At 37.2% G+C, this 26,586-nt stretch overlaps 1 protein-coding gene across 1 annotated transcript in view; it reads right to left on the reverse strand.

Annotated features, from left to right (window-relative positions):
- Positions 1 to 2,754: 2,754 nt before the first annotated feature.
- Positions 2,755 to 26,586, reverse strand: part of IGF2BP1 (insulin like growth factor 2 mRNA binding protein 1) — an 82,338-nt gene continuing 58,506 nt past the window's right edge. The window contains exons 6-15 of the mRNA XM_034415506.3: positions 25,556 to 25,837; positions 23,018 to 23,152; positions 22,129 to 22,251; positions 21,361 to 21,496; positions 19,439 to 19,561; positions 18,150 to 18,266; positions 17,729 to 17,803; positions 16,193 to 16,324; positions 14,585 to 14,698; positions 2,755 to 4,940 (exon numbers count right to left, since the gene is read on the reverse strand). Coding sequence (XP_034271397.1) covers positions 4,848 to 4,940; positions 14,585 to 14,698; positions 16,193 to 16,324; positions 17,729 to 17,803; positions 18,150 to 18,266; positions 19,439 to 19,561; positions 21,361 to 21,496; positions 22,129 to 22,251; positions 23,018 to 23,152; positions 25,556 to 25,837 — 1,330 coding nt within the window. The 3' untranslated portion in view covers positions 2,755 to 4,847. The remainder of the gene's footprint in view (positions 4,941 to 14,584; positions 14,699 to 16,192; positions 16,325 to 17,728; positions 17,804 to 18,149; positions 18,267 to 19,438; positions 19,562 to 21,360; positions 21,497 to 22,128; positions 22,252 to 23,017; positions 23,153 to 25,555; positions 25,838 to 26,586) is intronic.

Below are 26,586 nucleotides of genomic sequence, written 5' to 3' on the forward strand. Positions count from 1 at the left end.
GCAAAAGTATACAATTTGTTGCTTTCCAGGGTATGTAATGACCACTCTGGGCAAACAGCTTTCCATGTCCACCGATCAAACTGCCTTGAGGTAGATAAGGATGCAAGAGTTTTTTCGCTGGGTGGACTGTTTCAAATCAATTCCCTGTTATATTAGTGCTGGTTGTAAGGATTCAAGGCTCTGTTGGGGAAAATAACTTATCCTCAGAGGAACAGTTTAATTGATGCCCAAGTCGATGCAGAGACAAAACTTTGTTCTGGGCTCAGGCTGCCAGGTGAGCAGTTGCTGCTCTTCATAAATTCTAAAAACCCATTGTAAATATTTTACATATTTTTTTTTCTTTTTAAAATTTGCATAAGAGTGACTGGGATTAGTAACCATATTACATTCTTTTGATGTCTATATTTGGTATCGCCTCCTAAAGAAAATCAGTAACTTTGTGGCAGAAAAAAATATATACAAGTATTTCAAAATTAGGGGGTTGTTTGCTATTATTTTAATCACACCAATTTTTTCATTAAAATCACTTTTGGTTTCATTTTTAGGCCCCATTGTTTTTTTTCCTCCAAGCCGAAAAAGAAACAGCAATTTCTCTATGCATGCTTGCTATTTCTTTCATTCCCTCTGGAGGTAATTAGTTCCTTTTCTGGGGATTATCTGACACATTGGTTTGTCTTCTACAGAGATAAACTGGCACTAATTTTAATCTGGGGTTTAAATCCTTTACAGTGCAATCCAGTACATACTTGGAATTCAATGCCCAAGGTGTAAGGTTGTGCTGGTAAATCATCCATTTTAATCTCATAGTTAAGATCAATGAAGTAATTATTTGCTCCAACTCAGAGATGATGTTCTGTGTATCTTCACTCATTCAAGTATGGGGAAGCCTGCTCCCTAGAGAAAAGTCACCCAGAAACAACTCCAAGAGTGCCTGCATTAAAGGCGCTTTTCATAAATAGGCCACAGTTTTTAGTGCACCAATTTGTAAGCCTTTTGTTATTCTCTGTATCAAGACAGGAACTCCTCCTCCTCCTTTTTGGTATGACTAAGCACTGAGGTTCTTCTAAAGGTAGGATAACATATGAAAAGAAATAATTTCTGATGTTATTAAAACTCTGGAGGAAATATAGCAAGTCATGTCCCCTGTCTTTAATCTTTCCCAGCAGCGTAACACGGTCTCATGTGAGAAGCTTCTAAAGTGGACAGGAGCCCTGACCATTCTCGGGAAAAAAAGGACCTGGGCTGCTACATTCTAAAGTCCTTTGATTGTGAAATCTATATGGCAAGTAGCCTTGAGGTATATCTTTCTTTTGTAACCAATGTACTGTCCCACACTTCCCCTAAAAATGTGTTTAAAAGCCAGGTACATGTAATGTACCCCAAACACTTACGCATATATTGTATTTTTACTCTCCACTGATTTTGGGAGGAGGAGGAAGCAGTAATTACATGGACAGAGGAAGCCATGGAAACTGGCAATCAGAAAGAGAATGGGGCATTTTCAAATGACAGCTAAATAGACAACGCTTTTGAGGCTGAGATTCTCCAAGACTGGCAGACCTCTTGCTACTTTATCTAAAGCCGCCATTCAACAATTAAAGTGAGATGGCTGCAACCTCTCCAAATATAGCAACTACAGGTCATTTGCTAGAGATCATACAGCAGTAATTGCAATTTCTGTTCAGTAGAAGTCAAGGGCAAGTTGATTTACCATTGGGGAAAGGCTGAACTGAGGGAGATCTAAATGCTATTTGTCTTTACACTGCAGTTCACAATTCATTGCTTCATAGTATCGACTTTAAAATTCATGTAAAGCACTTTTCCCCAATCTTGCACCTTCCAAATATGTTTGGCTTCAACCCTCAGAATTTCCCAACCAACAAAATACTAGTTAGGAAGTATTGGAGCTGAAATTGAATGCATCAGGAGAACAACAGATTGGGGAAAACTATACATCTTCCAGAATCTAAAAGTGAATCCTAAATCACACTTATTTTAACAGAGTGTTTAACTTCATCTGAAAACATTCAGTGTACTAACCACAGGAAGAAGTAAAAGTCCTGAAATGTTAAAATGTTAAACACTGGTGAAATAGGAATAGGATTTTCATTTGTGTCTGCCTGGAATAGGGATTTTACTGTGGCTTGGATTTACATGTCAAAACATGTACATACCAAATTAGGAGAGAGGGTACTGGACAAAACGAAAAGTAAAGCCACTTTATCCATTGAACTGGAAATAATCTGAATCTGACGACTTAATAGTTCAAGAGAATTAAAACTCTATGGCCACTTGCCACAATTTTTGTCTTCCGTTGACCATCTCATTCAAATAGGATTGTTCATTAAGAATATACATCTTAGGTGGATTAAAGCATATTCCTCACTGATTGATTTTCTAATTATTTCAATACTTTTTCTGGCTTAACAAATTAAAATATTTAGAAGGACTAGGGGAAGGGGAGAGGAAGAGAGACGGATAGACAGATGTGCTATTTATTTCTCAATTAAGGATCAACCTGGCTCAATTCAGATATCATACAAAACTCCTTTGTAATAAAATCATGTTTTGTTATTTGCCAAACATACAAAAATCAGAAACCCAGGCTAAAAATAAATTTGCAGGATCAATTTTGAGGTGGTTTATCAGGTAAAAAGATTTTAAGACCATGCCATATTATAAAAAATATAGTAGTAACAATGGAAAGCAGGTAAATAAATAAATAGTTATATGTGGACAACACAAAGACCCACAGTAATTTAAGAAGGATTTACTGAATGAACCAAATTTCCTTCTTTGGACAAAACTCTTAAATGTATTAATCACAATTTCGATGAATTTACAGAGTACACCAAGTTAGTGTTTTCATCTAGCTTGGCCTGTTGTATGAATCCTGACCATGAATTACCTACATATTAGGAATATCAAATCATGGCGTAGATTTTAAATTAAAAAATAGCTTGAATTCTAAACTATGGAGTCCCACAATTCATGATTTGGTATAAATTTCTGAATTGAGCCAGTGCACCATTCCAGGAGAGAGTACCAAAAAGTCAAATTTGTTTATTTTTTCTCCCCATTTTTATAAGCTTTTAGGACAATTGAAACATGCAGCCAATTTGAAGAATGTAATCTTTCCTCATATTTTGACAACTTCCAAGGAAGTGGGGGAAAAGATGTCATATTAACATGTAGAATGAATTCTAGATGTTCAAAACATTTTTAAAGTGACAGGATGCCTCTCGGGGACATATGGATGTTAAGAGAGAAACTGTGCTGTATTCTAAATGTAAAGTTGAATGACCTTCCTGAAAAGCCGAGATGGATATGAGGTCCAGAGTCAGTCTTCAGTCTTTTCTCCCAGACACTATGGAACATGAAAATCACCCAATCAGATTCTTGAGCTCATTCTCCCATAGTGGCAATGTAGCCAAAATGTCTTGTCCAGATGGGGGAAGCCTAGGTTAGAACAATGGACAGCTCCACTGTATGCTAATAGGACTATAGGGAAAAAATTTGACATCTGACTTTCATAATCTTAAGGATATAATACTGTATCTGTCTGTGGAGATTCTCAGTTATCCGGGTCATACTTGTCTCAAAGGTGCTTTTTTTCTCCAAAAGGCAACTTGACTGTTGTTTCTTTAAGGAAGAAGAAGGAAGTGTTTCACTTTCCATCCAAGAAGCTTCCTCAGTTCTGATGGCGGGGAGATGGATAGGTACTGACAGTTGAGACTGGATGCTGAGGTGGAAAGATAGGTTCAGATAGGATGTGAGGGGAAAATGGAAGGATTGTACTTCTTTGCAGTCATTTGGTCATTAGTACTCTCTGAGGTGTTGAGGCCACTAGTTTAGGGCACAGATAAATTCCCAAATGGCAATAGCTGTCAGTTGAGGCCACTAGATTAGAGCACAGATAAACTAGATTGGGGCACTAGATTAGGGCACAGATAAACTCCCAAATGGCCTCAATAGTTCTAATGACCAGATGATTGCAAAGGAATACAAACTTTCTATCCCCCTCCCATTCTGTCAGAACCTATGCTTCCATCTCCCCCACCATCAAGTCTCAACTTGTCAGTACCTATCCTTCCATCCCCCACCATCAACTGATGAAGCTTCTTGGATGAAAAGCAAAACATTTTCTTGTTCCTCCTCAAGGAAAAAAACAGTCTAATTGCCTTTTAAAGAAAAAAGCACCTTTGAAGTAATACTGTATCCCATAGAAGCCAATTATCTGGAAAGTATCAGATAAGGAGGCTGTTATAAAGAATCTGGTTCCATTCTCTGCCCTTCTCTTGTCAAATGCAAACATTAATCCTAATTCATGTTACGGAGAGGGTTGCCCAAATATATCCTGAAACTACTGGGGGTGGTTGCGGAAGGAAGCATTAAGGGTTGTTTTTTTAAAAAAGTTTGGCCTTGATCTGGTAAAGCATGACATACTTCCAAGTGTAAGCTTCTTGCTTTCCTAGATAAAATCATGATCCTATATAGTTTGATATTCTGACAGAGGAGTAATTTGATTAGGAACTTTTTGTTTATTGCTGAACCAAGTATCCCCCCCCACCAAAAAAAGGAATACCGTGTGAAAATACCTTTGTGTGAGAGGCCACATCTCTATGGAAACAGACATGTATATGCTCATGATAGAGTAAAACACCCATCTCCAAAAAATTACTAAGACCTGCCTACGGTAAACTGAATCCCAGCCACTCTTAGGGTTCTGAAATAGATCATCATTCTTTTCTGCTTGGCTTTGTTTCATCCATTGTCATTGTTGTTCATCCATTTGTCCATCTCTCTCTCTCTCTCTCTTCTTTCACACACCGGGTACAAGTCATTTCCTATTTCCTTCGTGCTTGTGTCTGGTTGTTCTGTCCCTTTTGATGCTGTTGTTTCACCTGAGCAAGGATATCACGTATTTTGCGTTGAGCCATCTGGTAAAAAAGAGCAATGGGAGAGTGAGGAGGGAAAGGAAGATAAAGACAAATAACTCTTTCCTAACTCTAGGAATTATGGTAATTACATTTCAGCAATTCTAGAGGAGGATACTAGCTAGGTTTCAAATGGGTGGCTTTTAGAACCAAACTAAGATAAAAAAACCCATGAATTGACACTGTTATCAATAAATTAAGAATTTAGGTAGTTACAAGTTTCTCTTTGTTTCTTATCATAATTATAAGCAGTTATAAACCCAATGCTCCCCAATGAGTGTTTTTCAAACTTTGCAACTTTATTGCTGATTTGAAACCCCTTCTACAGCCCATTTTTTGCATAAAACAGAAAAAACAAATTTAGGATTTATAGTTTTGAGGCTTAGAAACGATGTATTATAGAAACAAGATAGTTGTATGTAGTAACCATAGTGTAAGAGGTAAATGAATGACTGCTTAAAATTCCTGTAAGATGGACTTCCTGTCTGGCTTCCGGCGCCGCCAGACAGTCCTCCGTGACCACCAGCCCCGTTGCCTGTAAAGAGCTGCCTTTACACCTGAAAGGCGGCTCGAAAAACTCCATTTCCTGACGGAAATGTGAGTCAGAGCAGGCGAGGGCAGGTAGAGCCCTCTGCGAAGTCCCCAGAGGCTTTTTTTGACTCTTGGGGACAAGCAGGTTGAGGCTCTCTATTCCTGCTCGCCGTCGCTCCGGGCATCGGGAGAACTCTAAGTTTTTGCAGAGCTAGGCGCTGGAACCGGATTAATCAACAAACTTAACAGATGGATTTATTAAAAAAGATGAGACTTGGACTTGGGACCCTAAATTGCAAGTATCCTTAATGAATTTATAAGCATTTCAGAGTGAAAGAGGAAAAAACTTTAAAATGGCGACCGCTGAGGCTTGGGAAGTAGAACAAAGCCGAAAGTGAGAGTCCTTCCGTAATAGATACAAAGTAGCGGAATATATAGTGCTGGCTACAATTTGGAAGAAAATTAGTTATTTTAAGTTCCTTTCTTCTTGGAGATTTGTACTTGATCTTGTTTGGGGGAAAAAAAAGAGTTTGCTGGCAGGATGGCGTTAAAACTTATAAAGCCTGATAGACAAGCGGGGGGGGGGGTGCTCCCCCACTCACAACTGTTTGAACAAGCTTTGAGCCTACAGACTTTGCAGAATGGTTTTAACTTAAAAGAATTTCTTCAGGAGGAAATGGCAAAATATCATGAGACTGTGAACCAGAAATTTGAAAAATTAAGGCAGGAAATTAAAGAAATGATACAACTAAAGTATGATAACTTGCAACGAAAGATTGTAACAGTGACTAATGGTTTTTCAGAAGTTGTTATAAAGTTGGATACAAATATTAAATTACTAGAGTCTAAAATGGAGGAAATTGATGATAAGATTTATAATTTGGACAACAAAATACTAAGAATTGAAAAGGATTTAATAAATATTCAAGACAATAGTTTAGGAGTAAAGTCTAAAGACGAAGCTGGTCACGAGACTTATAATGCAGAAGATATAAAGCAAGGGATTGAAAGAGAAGTTGTAATGATGCAATACAGGCTGACAGAATTTGCGATTAGAATCAGAGGCTTACAGGAAAATAACAGTGATGACCTAAGAAAAATATCTGCTCAAGTTCTGGCTGGGATCTTAAAGGTTCATCCTGAGGAGGTATCCTGTAAAATTGATAAGGCCTATAGAGTAAATTCTTGGATTGCAAAGCAAAGGCAACTGCCTAGAGATGTGGTGATTTATTTTACAGATAAAGAAATAAGAAATGATATTGTGCAAAAATCCTTTAATTCTACTTTACAACTGTATGGGAGAAAAATTTGGATATATAAAGAATTGCCGCCTAAGATGTTAAGAGATAGAAAGAAATTTGGACTTTTGGTGACTGAGCTAAGAAAACAAAATATTTTATTCAGGTGGGATGTCCCAGTGGGTATAATATTGAGATATCAAGGAGTAAGATATCAGTTAAATACTGTTGAAAAAGCGGAAGAATTTTACTACAAGGTCCTTAAAAAGCAAAATCAACAAGAGATAGAAACTCAAGAACAGCAGAAGGAGATGGCAGTAATGAAGAAACAACAAGTCACAGAGGTCTCCACAGATGAGCCGCTTTTGGATTTTCTCTCAGAGGTCTCAGCTGGACTATTTAATATAAGAGAGGTTGTTCCGAATTCTAATGTAATGATTTATCAAGCCACAAACCAGCATGGAAGTCAATCAGTTGATATACAATTTACAGAACCAGAAAGATTTAAGTCACAAAAGCAAAACCAACAAGATCAAGTTATATATCAGCATGAAAACCAAATAGTCGATACACAATCTACAGAAAGGAATTCAGGATGGAGATCCAACCCACAAAAAGTCAAGAAAAGAAGAAGTAGGTCTCACAAAAACAAAAACTTTTAAACTAAACAACAGTGTAATGCCAGTTATTTATGAGAGGACTGAATAAATGAAAAGATAATGGGCAAAGTATTGGTTTATTTTCTCCTGAGGAGAGTGACAGATCTCTGCAGTGCTGAATTTTTGGGATGTGAAAAGGGCCTTAAATCGAATGGATTGGAAATATCTTTTTCGTTTTTTGGATTTCTTGATAAATATATTACGTTTATGCTGAGTTACATGGCAAGAGATTTACTGGATTGGGGCACGCAGAAGATCTGGTTGTTACCCTATTATGGTGGTTGGAATTAATAATCTGGATAAAAGACACCTTTATAGACATTATATGGAATACAAATATAAAGTCACTCGGGTGGTTGTTGTGTTTTTTTTTTGCAATATGAAGATATTTGTTATGGATGGGGGCAGATGGTAATTGAAGATTGAAGATACTGAAAATACTGTTGGAATTAGGATGTGATGTTACCCTAACATGGGCGATGGAGTTTATCATTCAGCTGAAAGACATTACAGAAGATATTGTATGGATTACAAGCTTAAAGGTTTTTTTTTAGGATTTTATTTACATACGGGAATATTTTTCTAGTTGAGTGGGCAGAAGAATAAAGATATTAATATGGTAGTTTTGTAGGAAAGTGGGTGGAGATAGGTTAGGTTATTGATTGTTTAGTTTAAAGAAAAGGGATATTATGTCTAGATGTGAATATATGTAAAAGATTTGAGCTAAGAGATATAATGATGGGGAGGAAGGAAATGGGTAGCTGAATTGAATAAATGTTAAATTAGGATTTACTATATAGTCTTATAGTGGAAGGTTGTTTTGAAATGTTATATTAATATATATAAAATATTTGACTTAAGAGATATACGTATGGGGGGTAGTAAAAGGGTAGATTATGAGCGGAAATCGCTAAATTGGGAGATATAATATTATGTTAAATCAGGAGTTATTAGATAATGTTATAATAGAATGTCACTTTGAAATGTATAGTATAGTATAGTATAAGGGGGATATGATAATTTTACTAGAAAGAAAGGGTCAGCATATGGAGATGGAGTAAGTGGATGGTAAAGTATGATATAATCTGTTATGAATATGGGTTTTATTATGAAGAAGTCACAGGGGAAGGGGAGGGTGAGGGGGGGTTAGGGAGGAGGGGGGGAAAGGGGGAAAAATTTGTATTTGAAAAACTTTTTCAATTAAAAAAAAAAATTCCTGTAAGATAAGGAGTTGTTTCTTTGTAACTTTTTTCTTTTCTATATTTCTTTTAGTTTTTTCCTTTCTTGCATTTTTAGTTTTCTTTTATTTTTTTCCCATTTCTTTTCTTTTGTTTACTTTACTTTAGTTTGTGTTCCTTTTTATCTTTCTTTTTTAAAAATTTAAGTGTGTGTGTGTGTGCATGTCTGTGTGTGAGGGAGGGAGAGAAAGACAGAGAGAATATTTACTACTACCATATTTTTGTCTGGAATAAATTGTTACTGGATTTCCCTTCTTTACCTAAATATAAGAATATTATGCATAAGGTTGTGAAGAGGCTGGGGGTGGCTGGGTGGTGAGATGGGGGTGCAGGGAGCATGCCATTAGAAAAGTATAGATAAAAATAGTGCTCTGCCTTGCTACCCCATCACTCTATCTTGGATTACTATGTAGGCCTTCTCTCTTACCTTGAGACATTGTTGGTCAATGCCAAATCAGGTTGGAAGAAGGGGAGACTAGCCTCATTTACATCTGTGAGATTTGGTGGCAGCAGCGGGAGATGTAACCCAGTTCTGCCCAACCAGGTATTTGGCCCAGCAGCAGCTCAGTTCAGAAACACAAAAGGGAGGAGGAACTCATCTATCAGAATTTTGTCTTATCCAGGAATTTCAAAACTAATTTTGGGCTGATTTTGGATCAGAGGCAAAAAGCAAGGATTTCACTGATGAATCACCTGCTCTGCTGTTCAATGTTCTCCTTGCCTCAGCTAGCTAATCTCTTAAAGTCACCATAGAGAATCCCAGGAAACATCAATATCCCTGCAGTGGCTATTCACTCAAGTGCATCTCAGCTATTGGATAATCTCAGAACATGATAGGTCTAAAACATAGTACAGAACTTCATCTAAATCCAGTTTGGGGGAGAAATCAGAATGGAAGTGATCCAGTCATTTATGCTTTAAGAATCCACCTTTCTTGTGGATGGGCCTTAAGACAGATGGATTCTCTTAAGAAAATCCACCTCTCTTATAAGATTTAATTATCTAAGATTATGAGATTTAATCATCAATGGCTAAATCTCTTCAAGTCCCCTTGAAAAGGCAAGGAAGTTATTCAGTTGGTCTGCCTTCAGAAATATTCTCAAATGTTTTGGAAGATTTTCCAGAAGCAATAGCATATATTCGTGTTCAGGTAGAACAATGAAATAAGAAGGGACACTGAACAATCTCTGGTTACACAAAGACTGGAATATCCTTGGTTTACCACTTAACTTTGAGCAATGAACTGAATGGAGTTCAATTATGAAGTTAGAACATAGAAGGTCCTCATCAATTACCACATCTTTTTTGAACTCTCTAAAAGGGCTTTACACTGAAGAGCAGTGTAAACAGATGGAGCGGGAGGCAATGGAAATGCAGGGAGCTACAGGGGGATTTCTGAATGAGCCCTTGTTAGATCTCCCTCTAGAAACTGTAACTGGATTACCTAAGAATACAAGAGAAGTGGCTTTGGACCTGGTCCGGACGTGTGAAGCTAAAGATCAGCGTATAACTCGAGCAGTTTATAAGCAAATTAAAGAAAAACAACAACAGGAGAGGTCCAAGCCACAACAAGACAAGAAGGGAGCTAAGGGTACACAAGCACGTGAAGCCATGGGGGGAGCTAAGCCGAAGACTATCAACTTGGAAGAAAGCCTTCAGCAGATGTTCCTATCGCTTCAAGAGGCTCCAGATGACAATTAAGTTTTTATCTTGGAATGTGAATGGACTAAATTCACCACAGAAAAGGAAGAAATTATTTAATTATCTGAGACAGTTTAACAATGATATTACTTGCCTACAAGAAACTCATATTCGAATACAAGATCAAAAATACTTAATAAATTCTAGATTAGGAACACAATTTATAGCTTCTAACTCGGAAAAAAAGAATGGAGTAGTGATTTATATAAATAAAAGACTGTCAGCTAAAATTATAGAACCAGATGACTTTGGGAGGTTTATAGCAATTGAGCTTCATACAGAAAATGGTCCAATTTTGGTGATTGGAATTTATGCTCCTAATCAACAAGAAAACTTTTATAAAATATTGTATTCTAAAATATTGCAATGGGATTACAGATCTATTTTAATTATGGGAGACTGGAATGGAGTAATTGATCCCAAAATAGATAAAAAGAGTATGGCAAAGTCAAGGATTAAATTGCCACAGACTTTTTTTGAAATGAAAGAAGATTTGGAACTGAAAGATATTTGGAGAATACATAATCCAAAAGATTTGGACTTTACTTTCTTCTCAGACAGGCACAAATCCTTCTCTAGGATTGATTTTATCTTATTATCATCTGATTTACTTGTAAAAACCAAAAAACCAATGATTTTTCCAAGGACTCTAACTGACCATAGCCCGGTATGGATAGAAATTGAAATGGGAAAGACTGAGAGAAGATCATGGAGAGTAAATGAAAATTTGTTTAGATATGAAAAAAATGTAAATGAACTTAAAAAGCAAATGAAAGAATTTTTTGAAATGAATCTGAATAAGGGTACCCCTATTGAAATTGTGTGGGATGCGAGTAAGGCATATATGAGGGGGGTACTCATTTATATGAATTCTAAACATGGATTAAACCGACAAAAGAAAAGACTGGAAATGGAAGCAGAGATAAAGAAGAATGAACAGCTACTTATAAAAAATCCAACAGATGAAAGAATACGAGGAGCCATAAAACTTTTGAAAGATCAATTTCATATGCTTATGGCGGAACAAACACCAACTAACTTACAATTTGTGAAACATAATACATTTTGCAACGCTAATAAACCGGGCAGATGGCTGGCTTACACATTGAGGAAGCGTCAGAGTACACGGGTCATTGGTAGCATTGAGAGTGGAGGGAAGGAAATTTTTCAACAAAAATTAATCAAAGAAGCTTTCTTAGATTACTATATCAAATTATATGCTAAAGACGATATAAAGACTGGACTTATAGATAAATATTTGGAAGAAAGAAGAGTTATGAAAATTTCTAGTGATCAAAAGGAAAGAATGAGCCATCCAATAACAGTTGAGGAGATTATTGCTGCAATTAAACAATTGAAAACAGCTAAAGCACCAGGGACGGATGGTTTAACTGCGGTGTACTATAAAACTCTACAAGCAGAAATGATTGAACATCTTAAAGATTTATTTTGTAGTATACAACAAGGGGGAAAAATACCTCCTTCATGGAAAGCAGCTTATATTTCATTGATACCGAAAGAGCAAGCAGGTCCTAAAAAATCTGAGAATTTTAGACCAATATCTCTTCTGAACAATGATTACAAAATTTTTGCAAAAAGTATTAGCCAACAGGTTAATGCCAGTTATTCAAGAGGTGATTCATCATGACCAAGCAGGATTTATAGAAGGCAGATACATGAAGGATAATGTTAGGCAAATAATAAATTTATTGGACTATCTTGAGAAGAATAAACAGATATCTGCAGTGCTGGTGTTTTTGGATGCGGAGAAGGCCTTTGATAGAGTGGACTGGAACTTTCTATTAAAGACTTTGAGAAAAATGGATTTTGGGGATCAATTTATACAGGCGGTCTCAGCAATTTATCAACAACAAACGGCTCAAATTATTATTAATGGAAGTCTGACTACAAATTTTAGTATTGAAAAAGGAACAAGACAAGGTTGTCCGCTATCCCCATTGTTATTTATTCTAACATTAGAAGTCTTGTTGAATACAATACGGGATTCAAATTCATTACATGGCATAGCTATTAGGCATGAGGATTATAGGACCAGGGCATTTGCAGATGATCTGGTTGTTACCCTAACACAGCCGATGGAATCAATAATTCAGATGAAAGACATTATAAAAGAATATGGTATGATATCAGGATTTAGACTGAACCAGAAAAAGACTAAGATGATTAGTCATGTTAAAAATATGACACAAGATCGTAAGCAGCAACTCAATTGAGATGGAAAGAAGACCAAAAAACTGGTATAATGATGCATGAAGAAGAATTGATTAGACATATAAAAGAGAAAGGTCCAATGCACATTAAGAGGGTTTATAATGTCTTGTTAGAAAGAGATTCGGAAAATGAACTGGTTAAAGATTGTATGATAAAATGGGCACAAAATTTTGCAGAACCAATGATGTTGGAAACATGGGAAAAAATATGGGTCCAGAATGTTAAATTTACACAGTCGCAGAATTTGAGGGAAAATTTTTATAAAATGTTTTATAGGTGGCATTTAGATCCTAAGAAATTATCGTATGTATTATGTATTATGTTCCTAATCGTATGTATTATGTATTATGTATCCTAATGTTCAACCAAAATGCTGGAGATGTGATTGCTTAGATGCCACATATTATCATATGTGGTGGACTTGCAAGAAAGTGAAGGCTTTTTGGATAAAAATTTGGTGGGTTATGCAAAATGTTTTGAAGAAAAAACTTCAGTTTTCTCCACAATTGTTTTTATTGGGTATAGTTAAGGGTTTTACATTGGGTGAAACAAAGCTGATATTGCATATGGTGACAGCAGCGAGATTATTGATAGGTCAATATTGGAAAAATGATGCTATGCCCACTATCGAAGAATGGACTTTGAAGATGGCCAGTTTTGCAGAGATGGTGAAGATTTCAGTATATCTAAAAGACCGAACTCAAGAGACTTATGTATGGGAGTGGAAAAAGTAGATAGATTATGTGCAGAATAAATATCAAACAAGGAAATATCAGATAGCTTTTAGCTGAATGTTGTGTAGAAATGTATAGTTTATAGGGGGTAAAATAGCTTATTATGTAGAAATGTATAGTGCACAGGGAGGAGAGTAGAGGGTTGGTAAAGTATGAATGTATTATGTAGGGATAGATTGAGTTTTATGAAGGTATAAATAGTATACAGGGGGTGGAGGGGTTTAAGTTTCATAAAATGTATTTTTGATTAGGATTTTATCTAGTAGAAGTCTTGGGGGGAAAAGGGGAGGGTTAGGGAGGGTTGGGGGGGGGAACTGGGGAGAAAATGTATTTGTAAAACTTTTTAAATAAAAAAAAAATAAAAAAAAATAAAAGGGCTTTCTATGATAATGGACTGAGTCCTCTGGGCCAGTCCTCAGAAGTTCAGTAACTATTTGCAATGGACTGTTAACAAGTAAAATTGCTTGCTCAGCATTAGACATCACTATTAGTGCAAGATCTGTTGAATTTAGAGACTGCAATTGGGCTAGTATTTGTGAGATCAGATGGCACCAGTGGCAAGGAGGTTCTATTTCTAATTCCTACTGATGTGCTAACTGTAGCTGTACTTGAGTTAAGGCAGGAGTGAAATGCTCCCGGTTCGGATCGGATCGGCCGATCCGGTAGCGAGGGAGGCGGGTGGTTCAGAGAACCAGTAGCAAAAATCCCTGGCCCCCCCGCATGCTCAGCTGAGCCGCACAATCATCAGAGGCTTTTTTTTTTTAACTTTTAAAAGCATTTTTTCTACAACCCCTTTGGCTGAAAATTGCTTATTTTATTGTTTTTTCAAAATTAACTTTGTTTTCATTTGTGTAGTTATAGTTTTTAAGAATTGTTGGTTTATTTAACTTTATTTAATATAGATTTTATTGCTCTTTTCTCAACCATGCTGGGCTTATCCAAATTAATGTTAGCGGCTTAGCAAAAAGGCAGCTGGGGTCTCTGCTTTTTAAAACCACTTGGGGGGCAGCCAAGTGAGCATGGTGGTGCTGCAATAACATCTTCAAAGACATGGTATGAGATTTGGGGGCATTTTTTATATTATCTGCCCAGTAAAGTTCTACAGCAAACCTATCTGAGGCTTAAGAGATCTAGTCACTATTTATTTTTGAAATGCAATGTAATATTGAAGGAGCAAGGAATGCTGATCTCCTGCCAAAAAGGGGCTGAGAAAATGAATGTCACAACAAGCTGCCTGCTCCTTGTCTAGCATCAACTCTGATGCTAGACGAGCCTATGTTAGCATAGTACACAGTGATCTGTATTAGTTGCTACCTGGCTAGCATAGAAATGTCCGATGATTTTGACAATGACTTGCTCATTCTCATCAGGGGTTTGATCCCGGGGAACAACTACCTCAGCTGCTGTCAGGTTCTGAAGTTCATTGACCTAGAGACAAAAAGTGAAATAATTTGACGGCATTTAAAATAGCAATAGCAATAGCATTTAGACTTATATACCCCTTCACAGTGCTTTACAGCCCTCTCTAAGCAGTTTACAGAGTGAGCCTATGGCACCCAACCATCTTGGTCCTCATTTGACCCACCTCAGAAGGATGGAAGGCTGAGTCAACCTTGAGCCTGGTGAGATTTGAACTGCCAAATTGCAGTCAGCCGGCAATCAGCAGAAGTCGCCTGCAGTACTGCATTCTAACCACTGCACCACCATGATTCAAAATGCTAATTACTCTATACTGAAAAGAACCAACAGCTTTGCAAATACCCTATTTTGTGGTCATGTCCCACTCTATTAGGACACACAATTCCAGCTTGCTGATAATCAGATATGCAGAAACTTAAAAAGAATTAGTCAGCATTTTGAAATTGTGCCATTACCGTCAGTGTTCTTACTTTTATATACATTAAAACATGGGCCCACACTTAGTTTTGTTTTTAAAGAAGTTAAAGCTTAATAAATAAGGCACAGTTGGCTAAGCTAGTGCAACACTTCAAGTTAAAACCAGCGAAGCATGCAACGTTTTAAGGCCAACCATGAAGTCAGTCTTAAAAATTTATATTGTAAATCTAGAAGACTAATTTTATATGGGACTATATATTTGAAAACTAGTTTAGGTATAATCGGGATTTATAATTATCATAATTAAGATTTCAAACTATGAGTTGTCTTTCTCATGACCATAGAACACCACAAACAGTATTTTGCTTGCTAAAAAGTACAAACAGTAAGCAAACTAGGACCATAATAGACCCTGGACTTTCTATCCTAAATCCTGATGGTCATACGTTGAGACACCCGTGTGACCAGATCCAACTTTACAACTTTTGCAGTGGTGATTAAGCAAATGCTGTGGTTATAAAGTGAACAGGGTGGCTGTTTAACGAATCAATGTATATCTATGACTATTTCTTGCAAGAAACCAGCCAAAAAAGCTGGAAACCAGTGAAAGTCATAAATTGTGGAATGCTGCAACTGGTCATAAAGATAAGCTGCTTCCCAAGTGCCTGAAATGTGGCTATGTGACCACAGGGGAAAGAGGGAGCACAACCAATGAAGCGCTGAAACTGGGTCATAAGTAGCTTTGGGACAGTCCCATCGTAACTTAAAATGGTAGATGGTAGATCTCCCTCCAATCTGATCTCAGATCTTGGTTTCTGACTGCTTTCACATTGCTCTGCATCAAAAGCTAATTTAAACAATATAAGGAACCACAATATAGCCTGATGTTAATGTTTAAATCTCCTCAGAACCTTCTACAGGTAGCAATTTGAAGCGTGTCCTAAATTTTAACTGTGCTTCAGTTATCAGGCATTTGGGAGAAAGATCTGCATTATACTGACCGTCCATTATTTAATACCCCATCTTGGGCCACAGATGAAACAACCCATTCTCAGGTCTCTTTCCACAGCCCAATCCTGCACTCACTGTTTTGCCTCCTTTGCCAATGACTCTTCCTGCTGCTGAGGCAGGGACTCGGATGTGCGTCTCAAGTTTCACTTCCTCTTTGGGCCCAAAAAAGTTCTCCTCTTTCAGCTTTCCATAAATTCGTCCTTGAGCCTGAAAGAAATCAAACCACCAAAGAGCGATTAAATAGGTGGTCCATTTCCTCTGAAATTACAACATCTTTTAGCTTTATCTAATACGGGAAGAGCGGTATTACCGTATTTTTCGGAATATAAGACGCACTTTCCCCCCCTAAAAGAGGCTGAAAATTTGGGTGTGTCTTATACTCTGAATGTAGCTTTTTCAAAGCTTTTTTTCAACCCTAATGAGGCGCTAGCGAATGAAGTGCTCTCTGAGCTGTGCTTTAGAAGCTTTTTTTCAGCCCTAATGAGGCACTAGCGATTTTGCCTACTTTTCTCATTGCTGCTCCCTCTCAGCTGTGCTTTAGAAACTGAGGATAAGCAGGGGATAAAAAATGTGCGCGCTCAAAACCAGCAAACTAATGTGCTGAAGCTGACCAGACTAAGGACTCTAGCCAGATGAATACCTGGTAGGCAGATTTTTCCCCCAAAAAAACTAATCTGTGTCTTATACTCCGGTGCATTTTATATTCCGAAAAATACGGTAATTGATACCTGATATAAATGCATACCAAACTAGCTCATCCTTCTTATTGTTTGTTCTCTAAACCTAGATTGTAAGCCAATATCTATGGGTGCCTTCAAATCATTGCTGACTCTTAGTAACTAATCCCTGCAGTTTTCTTGGCAAGATTTTTGGAAGCAATATGCCTTTGCCTCCTTCTTCCTAGAGATGAGAGACACTGGTCCAAAGTCACCCAGCTGGCATCATATAGTCCCATATAGCAAGACTACAGTTCACATTCTAGACTGATACATTAACCACTAAACCAGACTTCCTCTCTAGGAATGGTAATAGTGATACTTAAATAATAAACATAATTAAATGGGGTAGCAGAACACAAAGTTAACAGCTGTGCACAAACTCAATATACTTAAAACTAGTATTTTCTGATTTCTGTCATGTTAAACATTAACATCTGGCAATAACTTCTAAAAGGATTCTGAGGATTGCATACAGTCCTGGAGTAGCAGGCTATCAGTCTGGTTTCTGTACAGGTACTCCTTGTTTAGTGACCACCACTGGGACTGGCAACTTCATCATTCAGCAAAGTGGTTACTAAGTGAAACCGCAACTGTGATTACAATCTTACTTCAGCCTTTGTTTGCTTTAGCGAACTGCAAAGGTTATAAATTCAAAGAATGGTCACGAAGTTAACTCTTTCATCACAGTCATAACTGCGAACAGCTACTACATGAGGCAGTTGCTAAACAAGGACCACTTGCAGAACTTTGGGCATGGCTTTGTTTTTGTTACAATTTCTTTCTATGATGCTTTCATTCTGGGAGCCATGCTAAAGAATGACATTTTAGAAAGAAAGAAACACATTTCCATAATTGTAACTTCCTCTCTATATAATTCACAGAAGAAAGAAACCTTAAATTGGGCTTCTGGAGGTCCAGTAATTATCACCATACGCACTTTGGAATCTGGAGTCTCTGGAGGAGCAATCTAAAGAAGACAAAAAGAGGCAATGAAATGAAATACTAATCTGTCTAACAACAATGCCCAAACTGAGCAGGGAGGATTGATTTAGTTGTGAAAGTAAGAATTATGATTTATTTTTTTAAAAAATCAATGGTGATGGTGATGTCCTTCCAAAAGCGTTTCCAGATTTTCTTACGAACAGGTTAAAAATACATTATTAATTTCACCAGTGCAATCAGAGAGACACTAATAGGAAGTTTCTGCCTTGTTTTCAAAAACCAATACAGCTGTAGCTATTGCACAAAAAGTTTCACAACAATTACTAGCTAGCAAAGATTAAAGCATTGAAGCAACAGAAAGGTATAGGCACCTTGATTGAGGCACTTGCGAATCTGGAGAGCTGTTTGATGTGCTGGCCCTTCTTGCCAATGATTGCACCTACAGCCTGGGCAGGGATGAAAACATGTACAGTCTCTTGCTCAGGAGGCTGCCAAGAAAGTAATTTTATGAATACCAATCAATGTCAGAGAAACTGGGCATTCTCAATTGACAATCTGATAGGCTAAAAACAAATTTCTACTACTATCCATTACGGGCTGAAATGCAATGTTACCATTACATGTTTAGTGCAAGTTTAGTGAACTCAGCATGAAAGGAACGAATGATGATGAAGATGATAAATGCAGATGGGAGAAATGATATGTGAATTTGGCTAGAGATAAAACAGGATTGAAGTTTTTATAGTAACAGGAAGCAACAAATTAGAATGGTGGTTATGAAAGCTCAGTCAAACCATCTCTTTACAGCAGGGGTCACCAACCTTTTGGAACTCAGGGACCACTAAATTCATAATTTTAAATCCCGTGGACCACTAATATGAATTTTTTTAAAAGATAAATAGTATTTAGTGCAATATAAAAATGCAAATGATGTTTCTGCGAGCCACCAAAATTTTCTCACGGACCACCAAGGATCCATGGACCCCTGGTTGGTGACCACTGCTTTACAGTGTTCATGCTCAGAAGCAAATATATAAACCTCATTGAAATGAAATGTATTGTATTGAGGAGCCCTTGTGTCGCAGTGGTTAAAGTGCAGTATTGTAAGCAAACTCTGCCTACAGCCTTATGTTTGATCCTGAAGAGGCTAAAGGCTGCCTACCATCCTTCTAAGTTTGGTAAAATGAGGACCCAGATCTGGGGCCAATATGCAAATAGTGCCTAAACTATAAACTGCCCAGAGAATGCTGAAAAGTGCTACAGGGCAGTATAAACACCTAAATACTATTGCTATTGTACATGCTTTTCTGATACACTACTGACATTACAAGAATCAGTGAAACACCTGATCTCCCCCCACTTTAAAAATCTTGTCCATTTTGCAACTATCCAATCTTGTATCCAGACATGACGTTCCATATGAAATAAAATACAAACCTCAAAAGAAAAAAAAAGATTCTCAACATCTAGAAACACCCATCTAAGGATGCATTATATACATTTTGCTGGATGTAACCAAATTTAGTGGGAATCAAATGTGCAGCTTAGTGGAAGCTATACAAACATTCCACCGAGATAAACTGCCTCTTTTTTGTATAGTTTAAGTGACTGACAATTCTATACTACGAGTTGCTTATGTAGAAACAGATCTCAACATTACCAAAAAAGAATTATATGGAGCTGCTCCAGAGACACTACTTGGAGGAGGCGGCACTGCATTGGAAGAGGCAGGAAAGAGACCAACAGCAGCGAGGTTGAGACCAGGTATCAAGTGTGACTGTAGCTAAAATAAAAACCGAGAAAACAAGACAAAGAGAAGGGGAAGGGGATGTTTATTATTATTTTTTTTCATTAGAACAGAGTTAGCTGGGACTCAGCTAATAACTCTGAAATGCTTACAGCAAAGATCACCTCGTTTTTTTAAAAAACAGCATATTTAATATTATGTTTGAAAGCTCTTGCTTTGAAGTGATGTTTCTATTTTTATACGTCATTCTCAAGATGGTCCATAATTCCTTTAGAATTATGCTTTAAAAAGTTTGAGTCTGCTTTATTATTATGTTAATTAATTTATTAAAGTGTTATGGCCACCCGGAAGATGGCTTAACAATTAAAATGGAACCCCTATAAATAGGCAGCCTAGACTAAAACAAGTAGAACAATAATATATATATATAACATAGCCTGCCACCCCTGAAATGCAGAGAAAACAGATTAAAGTAAACCCTAGGCTTGGGAACAGTCAGGTCTTAAAGTGGGGGGGGGGAATCCTGTTCTGTAGGGTGGGGGCCATGACACAGGGGCACACATCCTTGGTCTCACAAGATGGCATCATTTAATTAAAGAGATCTGCAGCATGTCTTCCCTGCTCAAATTTACAAGTGGACAGAAAAAAACTGAAGGGAAGTGGTTTCTCAAATAACCAGGCCCTGTGCCAAGGAAGACGAGGTTGTTATTCTCTGCTATATATCTTCCCATTACTTTATACAGGTAGTCTCAACTTACAACCAATTGTTTAGCAATCTTTCAAAGCTACAACAGCACTGAAAAAAGTTACATACAACCATTGGAGCATCCCCATGGTCACATGATCAAAATTCAGGCACTTGGCAATTAGCATGTATTTACAATGGCTCAGTGTCCTGTGAGCTATTTATTTAATAGGGGAAATCAGATTTGTTGAATGACCATATAATTCACTTAATAACTGCAGTGATTTACCTAACTGTGGCAAAAAAGATCATAAAAGTGGGCCCAACTTACTCAACAATCACCTTGCCTAGCAGCAGAAATTCTGGCTGTGGTTCAATGGTGGGTTGCCGCCGGTTCGCACCGGTTCTATAGAACCGGTAGTAAAACCCGGAGGGAGGCTCTGCCCACCGACCCTGACGTCATCAAAATGCTTCTGCGCAAAATAGTGTATGTGCGTGCACGAGCGAAGCGAAAGCGCGCGGCCCCATTGCGAACCGGTAGTAAAGGTAAGTAGAACCCACCCCTGTTGTGTTGTAAATTGAAGACTATTCTGTAGCCTCTTTTGACTGTGAACCTTTCCAGTCAGAAAATGTTCTATATTTCTTCATGATTTCTTCTATTAGAGTTTTTGGCCAATTTATTTGTTTTAATTGCTTTTAATTTTTATTTTGTTATGGTTTTATTTCTGGCTGTACACCGCCCTGAGTCCTTCGGGAGAAGGGCGGTATAGAAATTCAATAAAATAAAATAAATAAATAATAAATAAATAAATTTAAGACTGGGAAGCCAGGGAGTCTACAGAGTGAGGCGAGTGTACAATGAAAGGGATAGAATCTGCACACTTTGCCAGTTATGTGCATCTTCCCCCAATAATTTCACCAATATTTTCTCCTACTCAGATTAGATTCAGTTCCACTACGTTCTTTATTCCTGACTTCAATGAAGGAGATCATCTCAGAGCAAATGATGTTAATGATGGGTGAGTCTTTTGATGTAATATATCTTCCCATTAATTTATAAAGGACAGACAGCCTAACTTGTGGCAAATATGGTACAATAAACAGACTTGAATCTTAAAGAATGAACCAAAATAGGTACAAACACACTTACACTCATGGCTGCTACATCATTCTCATACGCCTCCCTCACTTTCTTCATAATTTCTTGCTCTGCTCTGCAGCAATTCTCGATGGAGCCTTTCACAGTGATAGTCCTTTCAGGATTGTATAATGTCAAATCCTGAAGGCTGAGTGGGAACATCAAAACAAAAAAGTGGTTCTGTCAAAAACCCTTGCCTGATGAATCTTTCAGACTCCATTTCTGCATTCAGTTCAACCAGTTTATCAAAGAAAGTGCCCCAAGAATCTTCTCTGTCATGTAATTCTAGCAATATTCATTTAAAAGTAGGTAGCACTGTTACATGCTCTGGCATTATTTTCCAAGGCAAGGAAAGGCATGGCTCACAGGAACTCCTACATATTAGGCAATCTTTTTGATATATAATGGCTACAGGCTGGGAGACAAAATTCCACAATTTGTTCCTCCAAAATACTTAGATGGTAAAGGAGCTTTCTCTGGTCCCATAATCCTACTCAATTATTTTTCAGCCTTTTGCCTTCTACGTCAATTGGTAATGGATTCAGAGGCCAAGGCATCCATTCAGAAGTTTATTTGTACATTAGCCCCTTATTTTTGCAGAAGTAGATGACTACTTGTCAAAAAAAAAAAAAAAACCTGGCAAATGGGGCTGAGGGCTGAATAGGATTGTTATTATATGCACACAAACACAGATTGTTTGTATATTCTCCATCAGAACAGGAAAGCTCAAAAAGTTCGTAACTACATTAAAAGTAAAGGGGGAAATAACAAAAAACCTACGAGGAGATGGTGATCTTTGTCTCTGTGTCCTGTTCCACTTTCTTCAGGTTGCGGCCCTCCTTGCCAATTAGTCGTCCTACAAAGTTGTTGTGGGCTAGGATTTTCAGAGGTACTTCATCAGCACTGGTGTATGTAAAATAAATTAAGTGAATTCAAACTCAGTGTCAGATTATTTGCTGGGCATGCAGAAAAGTCCCCCACTTCAATCACCTGCCTTTCCAATAAGGATTATCTAAAACAGTGGAGAATCATGGCCAGGCAGTTGGTATCAATAAAAATGGACCAGGTGGACCTCCAGGCAGTAGGCAACTGCCTTGCACAGCAATTGTTTGCAGTTACGACAGTGCTGAAAACTTTGCAACCAATGCCTGCATTTATGATCTTCACAAATCAATAAAGTTGAAGTAATATCATAAGCATAGTGATGGTTTCATTTAGTAGCTGTTTCACATAACAACCAAGTTGCTAGTCCCAACTATTGTTACTAAGTGAGGACCACCTGTATCACTTAAGAAACCTGTTTTGGTTTTACTATCATTGCTCTATTTACATTTAAGTAAACTTTTGTATCATTCTTAATTTGCATAGTTTCTCCCGAGTTTCAAAGTTAGGGAACAAAAAATGCAAGATGTATGCAGGTATTCATCTTAAAGGAGCCAATATATCTACTGAGTTACTTCTCATAGACAGTATCCATGAAATCCAACTGACTTGTGAAAGAAAAGAACCTGGTAGCAAGTAGTCAGAAGCAAAACAAACTGGCTACAGAATCTCCCATTTTCTTGGCCTTTCATTGGAAAAGATTTCATGGAATAATGCTAGAAAAAAATAATAATTCTGGGTAGCCTTTCTAAAAAGGCCTGCCAAACGTGGCAATGGCCTATCTTACGTCTTGGTGTCTTTTGCCTCTTTCTGCATGATTTCCAAGATCATCTTGCAAGCAGCAGAACAGCCTTCTGGAGTTGAATGGATGCTTATTGCTTTCTCAGCCGCCCCCGCATTTTCCTTCCGATGCACATCAATTCTACGGTGAATTCAAAGAAAAGCAAGAAATCATCCAATTTGAACACTTGAATATTGCTATATATCCAAGGAATCAGAAACCAATTAAAAGGACATAAGATGCTTCAAAACCTTGAATTCCTTATCTTTACAAAATATCTCAAATGCCTCATTTCTCATTTATTCCCAATTTGGGTGCATATGTATTTTAATTATATTCACTTCCTCTAGATAGCCCAATATATACAGGCCACTGAGTAATCTACAAAATAATGGAAGCATCTTATTAGAAAGATAAAACAGTATACGACAAAATAATGTGATACAACAATCACCGTTATTATAGTTATTACAATATTATAACAAATATTGTAATAATATTGTAAAATTGATGAAAATCAAGGTTAATAGAATTTGAAAATACCCAATTTTGTGATAGAAATATAAATGTTAAGTGCTAGGACAACATACACTAGATCAGGAGTCTGCAACCTTAAACACTCAAAGAGCCATTTGGATCCATTTCCCACAGAAAAGAAAACACCAGGAGCCACAAAACCCTTCCTGTGCCTGACTATTTCTTGAGAGGCTACAAAACTAGCATATGTAGTTGAATTAATTGTTTTCTTCTGAAACTTTTCCTTTCTTGGATTTATCCATGGTTAGCCTACCGGGGGTTGAAAAGCTCAATAAATCACATGCCGACGGGTTTTGCACATTAGCGGTTGTGACACTTATTTTGAGTGCCAGGGAGCTGCAGCAGAAGGGTGAAAGGGTCACATGCGGCTCCAGAGCCGCAGGTTGCTGACCCCTGCACTAGATGGACATTATGAAACCCATAAAGTCTCAGTTACAGTGAGACTTCTTTGGCATAGTGACCATCTTTGGGTGCAGTGCTGAACAACATGAAGAATATTGAGGCTTATAAACTCCAGTTTAGCAGAATAGCTATAGCAACATTGTAACCTCCCTCTTATAGATAATTGTAAACTAATTATCTATAGTTTATTATATCATCCTAATCCTATACTGTGTACAACTGCCTTTAAAAAAGAAGAAGCCATTTTTATAATTCATGGTTTCAAGGCATCTAATTTTAAAGAACCATAATAAAGATTAATCACAATAAGCTGCACTGATCTGAATTATCTTGGTTATCTACTTTAACCTATATATAGGTTAAATATGCTTCATATACTATGAAGCAAACTTTAGCAACAGAAATGCTGAAACTCGAATAACTCCCAATTCATTCTCATAGGGAACACAATAAGGAACAAAACAAAACTTGAAAGCAGAGTAATACAAAACAACTTTCCATCTAATGCCCTGCAGATCTATTGCAAACTATAAAACCAGAGTTGGAGGACACAGACAGAATAATACTGGATTTGAGTTTTGGATTATGGCTCTGTAATCCTTGCTTGAAATTTTTATTGAATTACTATGGTCACTATGGGACCTCAGCAATATTATAGGGTTAGTGTGGGAAGGGGAAAAGGGGAGTGACAGCAATATACATTCCTTGAAAGAAGAACAGGGGAAATAGGAATTTTTCTGTTTAAGGATAATGTTCAAGATTCAGATTCTTATTTATATCCACGTTGGGTTGTTGAGGATGCATTTGTTTTCTTAGATTTCTTTTTAATTAAGTAAAAGTAGTTAATGAAATTTGATTGTTTCTTATTTTTCTCTTCTTATTCTGCTTATTCAAAAGGAAATAGCATGCTTATACCAAGCCTTATTTTCAGGGAGATCTTATTATTTTGGGGCGGGTGGAGCAAGGCAGGGCTCCTCTTGCCATCTTATCTGATTTTCAGCAGTCTCCCTAACCAGAGGAAATGGTGGGGACCAACTGTACATGCGTTTAAATATTTTGGGGGAGGGCTTTTTTTGGGGGGAGGTGTTATTTTAGTGCATGCGCTCAACAGCCCGATTGAGCTTATTATCAGGGGATGTCTTATTTTCGGGGAAACAGGATATATATACATATGTTCTATATTTTACTGCCTTTGTGGAAATATTTCTTTCAGTCTTTATTTATCTATTTTACTTTAATGACCCCCTTTTTACAGTCAGAGATGTATATATAATTATAAAAAAATAAATGGCAACTAAAATCTTCAAGGTGGTTCTTTCATCTTAGCCTCATCTTAACCCTGGGAAGGAATTTTTTGTTTTCTGAAGATTTTTTGCTTTCCTTTTCAGTTGCCAATTTTAAGCAATGAAACAGATTAGAAAACCCATTTCAATCCAAATTTCAAACTGATCCTGGGCTGATTCTCATAAATTAGATGCCAAGTGTAGATGGAGCATTAGCCAAAATCTAATTTTCTGGATTGGATTTGCTTTGTGCCCTGTATGGAATTTAGCAACATGTGAAAAAGAAGCAGCTAAAATGCTTGCTAACAAAACAACGTCTTACTTGGACTGTGTCTGTTTGGTTATGTTGCGGATGGTGGCACCTTCTTTACCAATAATGGCTCCCACATACTGGGTAGGAACCAGAAGCCGAAGGGGGATATCTACTGGTTGCTGTTTCACTGGAGCTCCTGAAGCCACAGGAGAACCTTGCCGTGGGGCACCCCGTGTTCCAAAACCACCTCGACGTCCATTCTCTGCACCCTGCACAATCTGTTCATCAGGTATGTATGAGACTTTCAATGCATGGTTTTCCAGTTGATGTCCATTAAGTTTCATGATAGCTCTGGAGAAGAAAAAGAGAGATAAAATGGATGGAAAACTAATCTGTGAGAGGGCAGGTTATGCTATGGTAGTTAGGAAGGAGTTTTAAAGGGACAAGGTATCATCAGCCTGGGTTAGCAATTTTATTATTAAATATCTTAATTATATCTTATATATCAGTCCTGAAGCCTTCAGGAATCCAACACTCATGTAGAATAAAGAACACCATCTATCCCAAAATGGTCTCAGCAATCTAGAAGCCATGCCAAAGCTTGCAAAAGGAATCAAAGAATCTTTAGAAAAAAATACCCTAAAAGGATTTTTTCACCATTCTCATTGAGTAACACATGAGTTCATATATGAAAAAACAGAGGCTTGCAAAATTTAGCAATTTCTCTCATTTGAACAGCTATGGGCATTTTGCTGCCAACCTTGGATATACATTATGGGGAAAATAAGTGTAAAGTTACATTAAAACCAATACTATACAAAAGGATAAAGAAAAGCCAACAAAGCTACTTTAAAATCATAGTATAGTAAGCCTTTTCTAAACTGATAAACTGAAAACCACATTCCCATCTCACAACCAATGCAATCTTTTTTTTTTCTTGTCTGCTCTTTTATTTTGTCAAAGGAAAATGAAAATGTAATACATGGGAAATTCTTTTAGTTGACTATTAATTCAAAGTAGGGAAATCCTTCTATTATTATTGTTACTATTACTATTACTATCATTATTATTATACTTCATTGCACAATCAATCAATTGCT

The sequence above is a fragment of the Pantherophis guttatus genome, chromosome 4, assembly GCF_059756535.1.
Source record: "Pantherophis guttatus breed Tessera chromosome 4, ASM5975653v1, whole genome shotgun sequence".
Taxonomy (NCBI): domain Eukaryota; kingdom Metazoa; phylum Chordata; class Lepidosauria; order Squamata; family Colubridae; genus Pantherophis; species Pantherophis guttatus.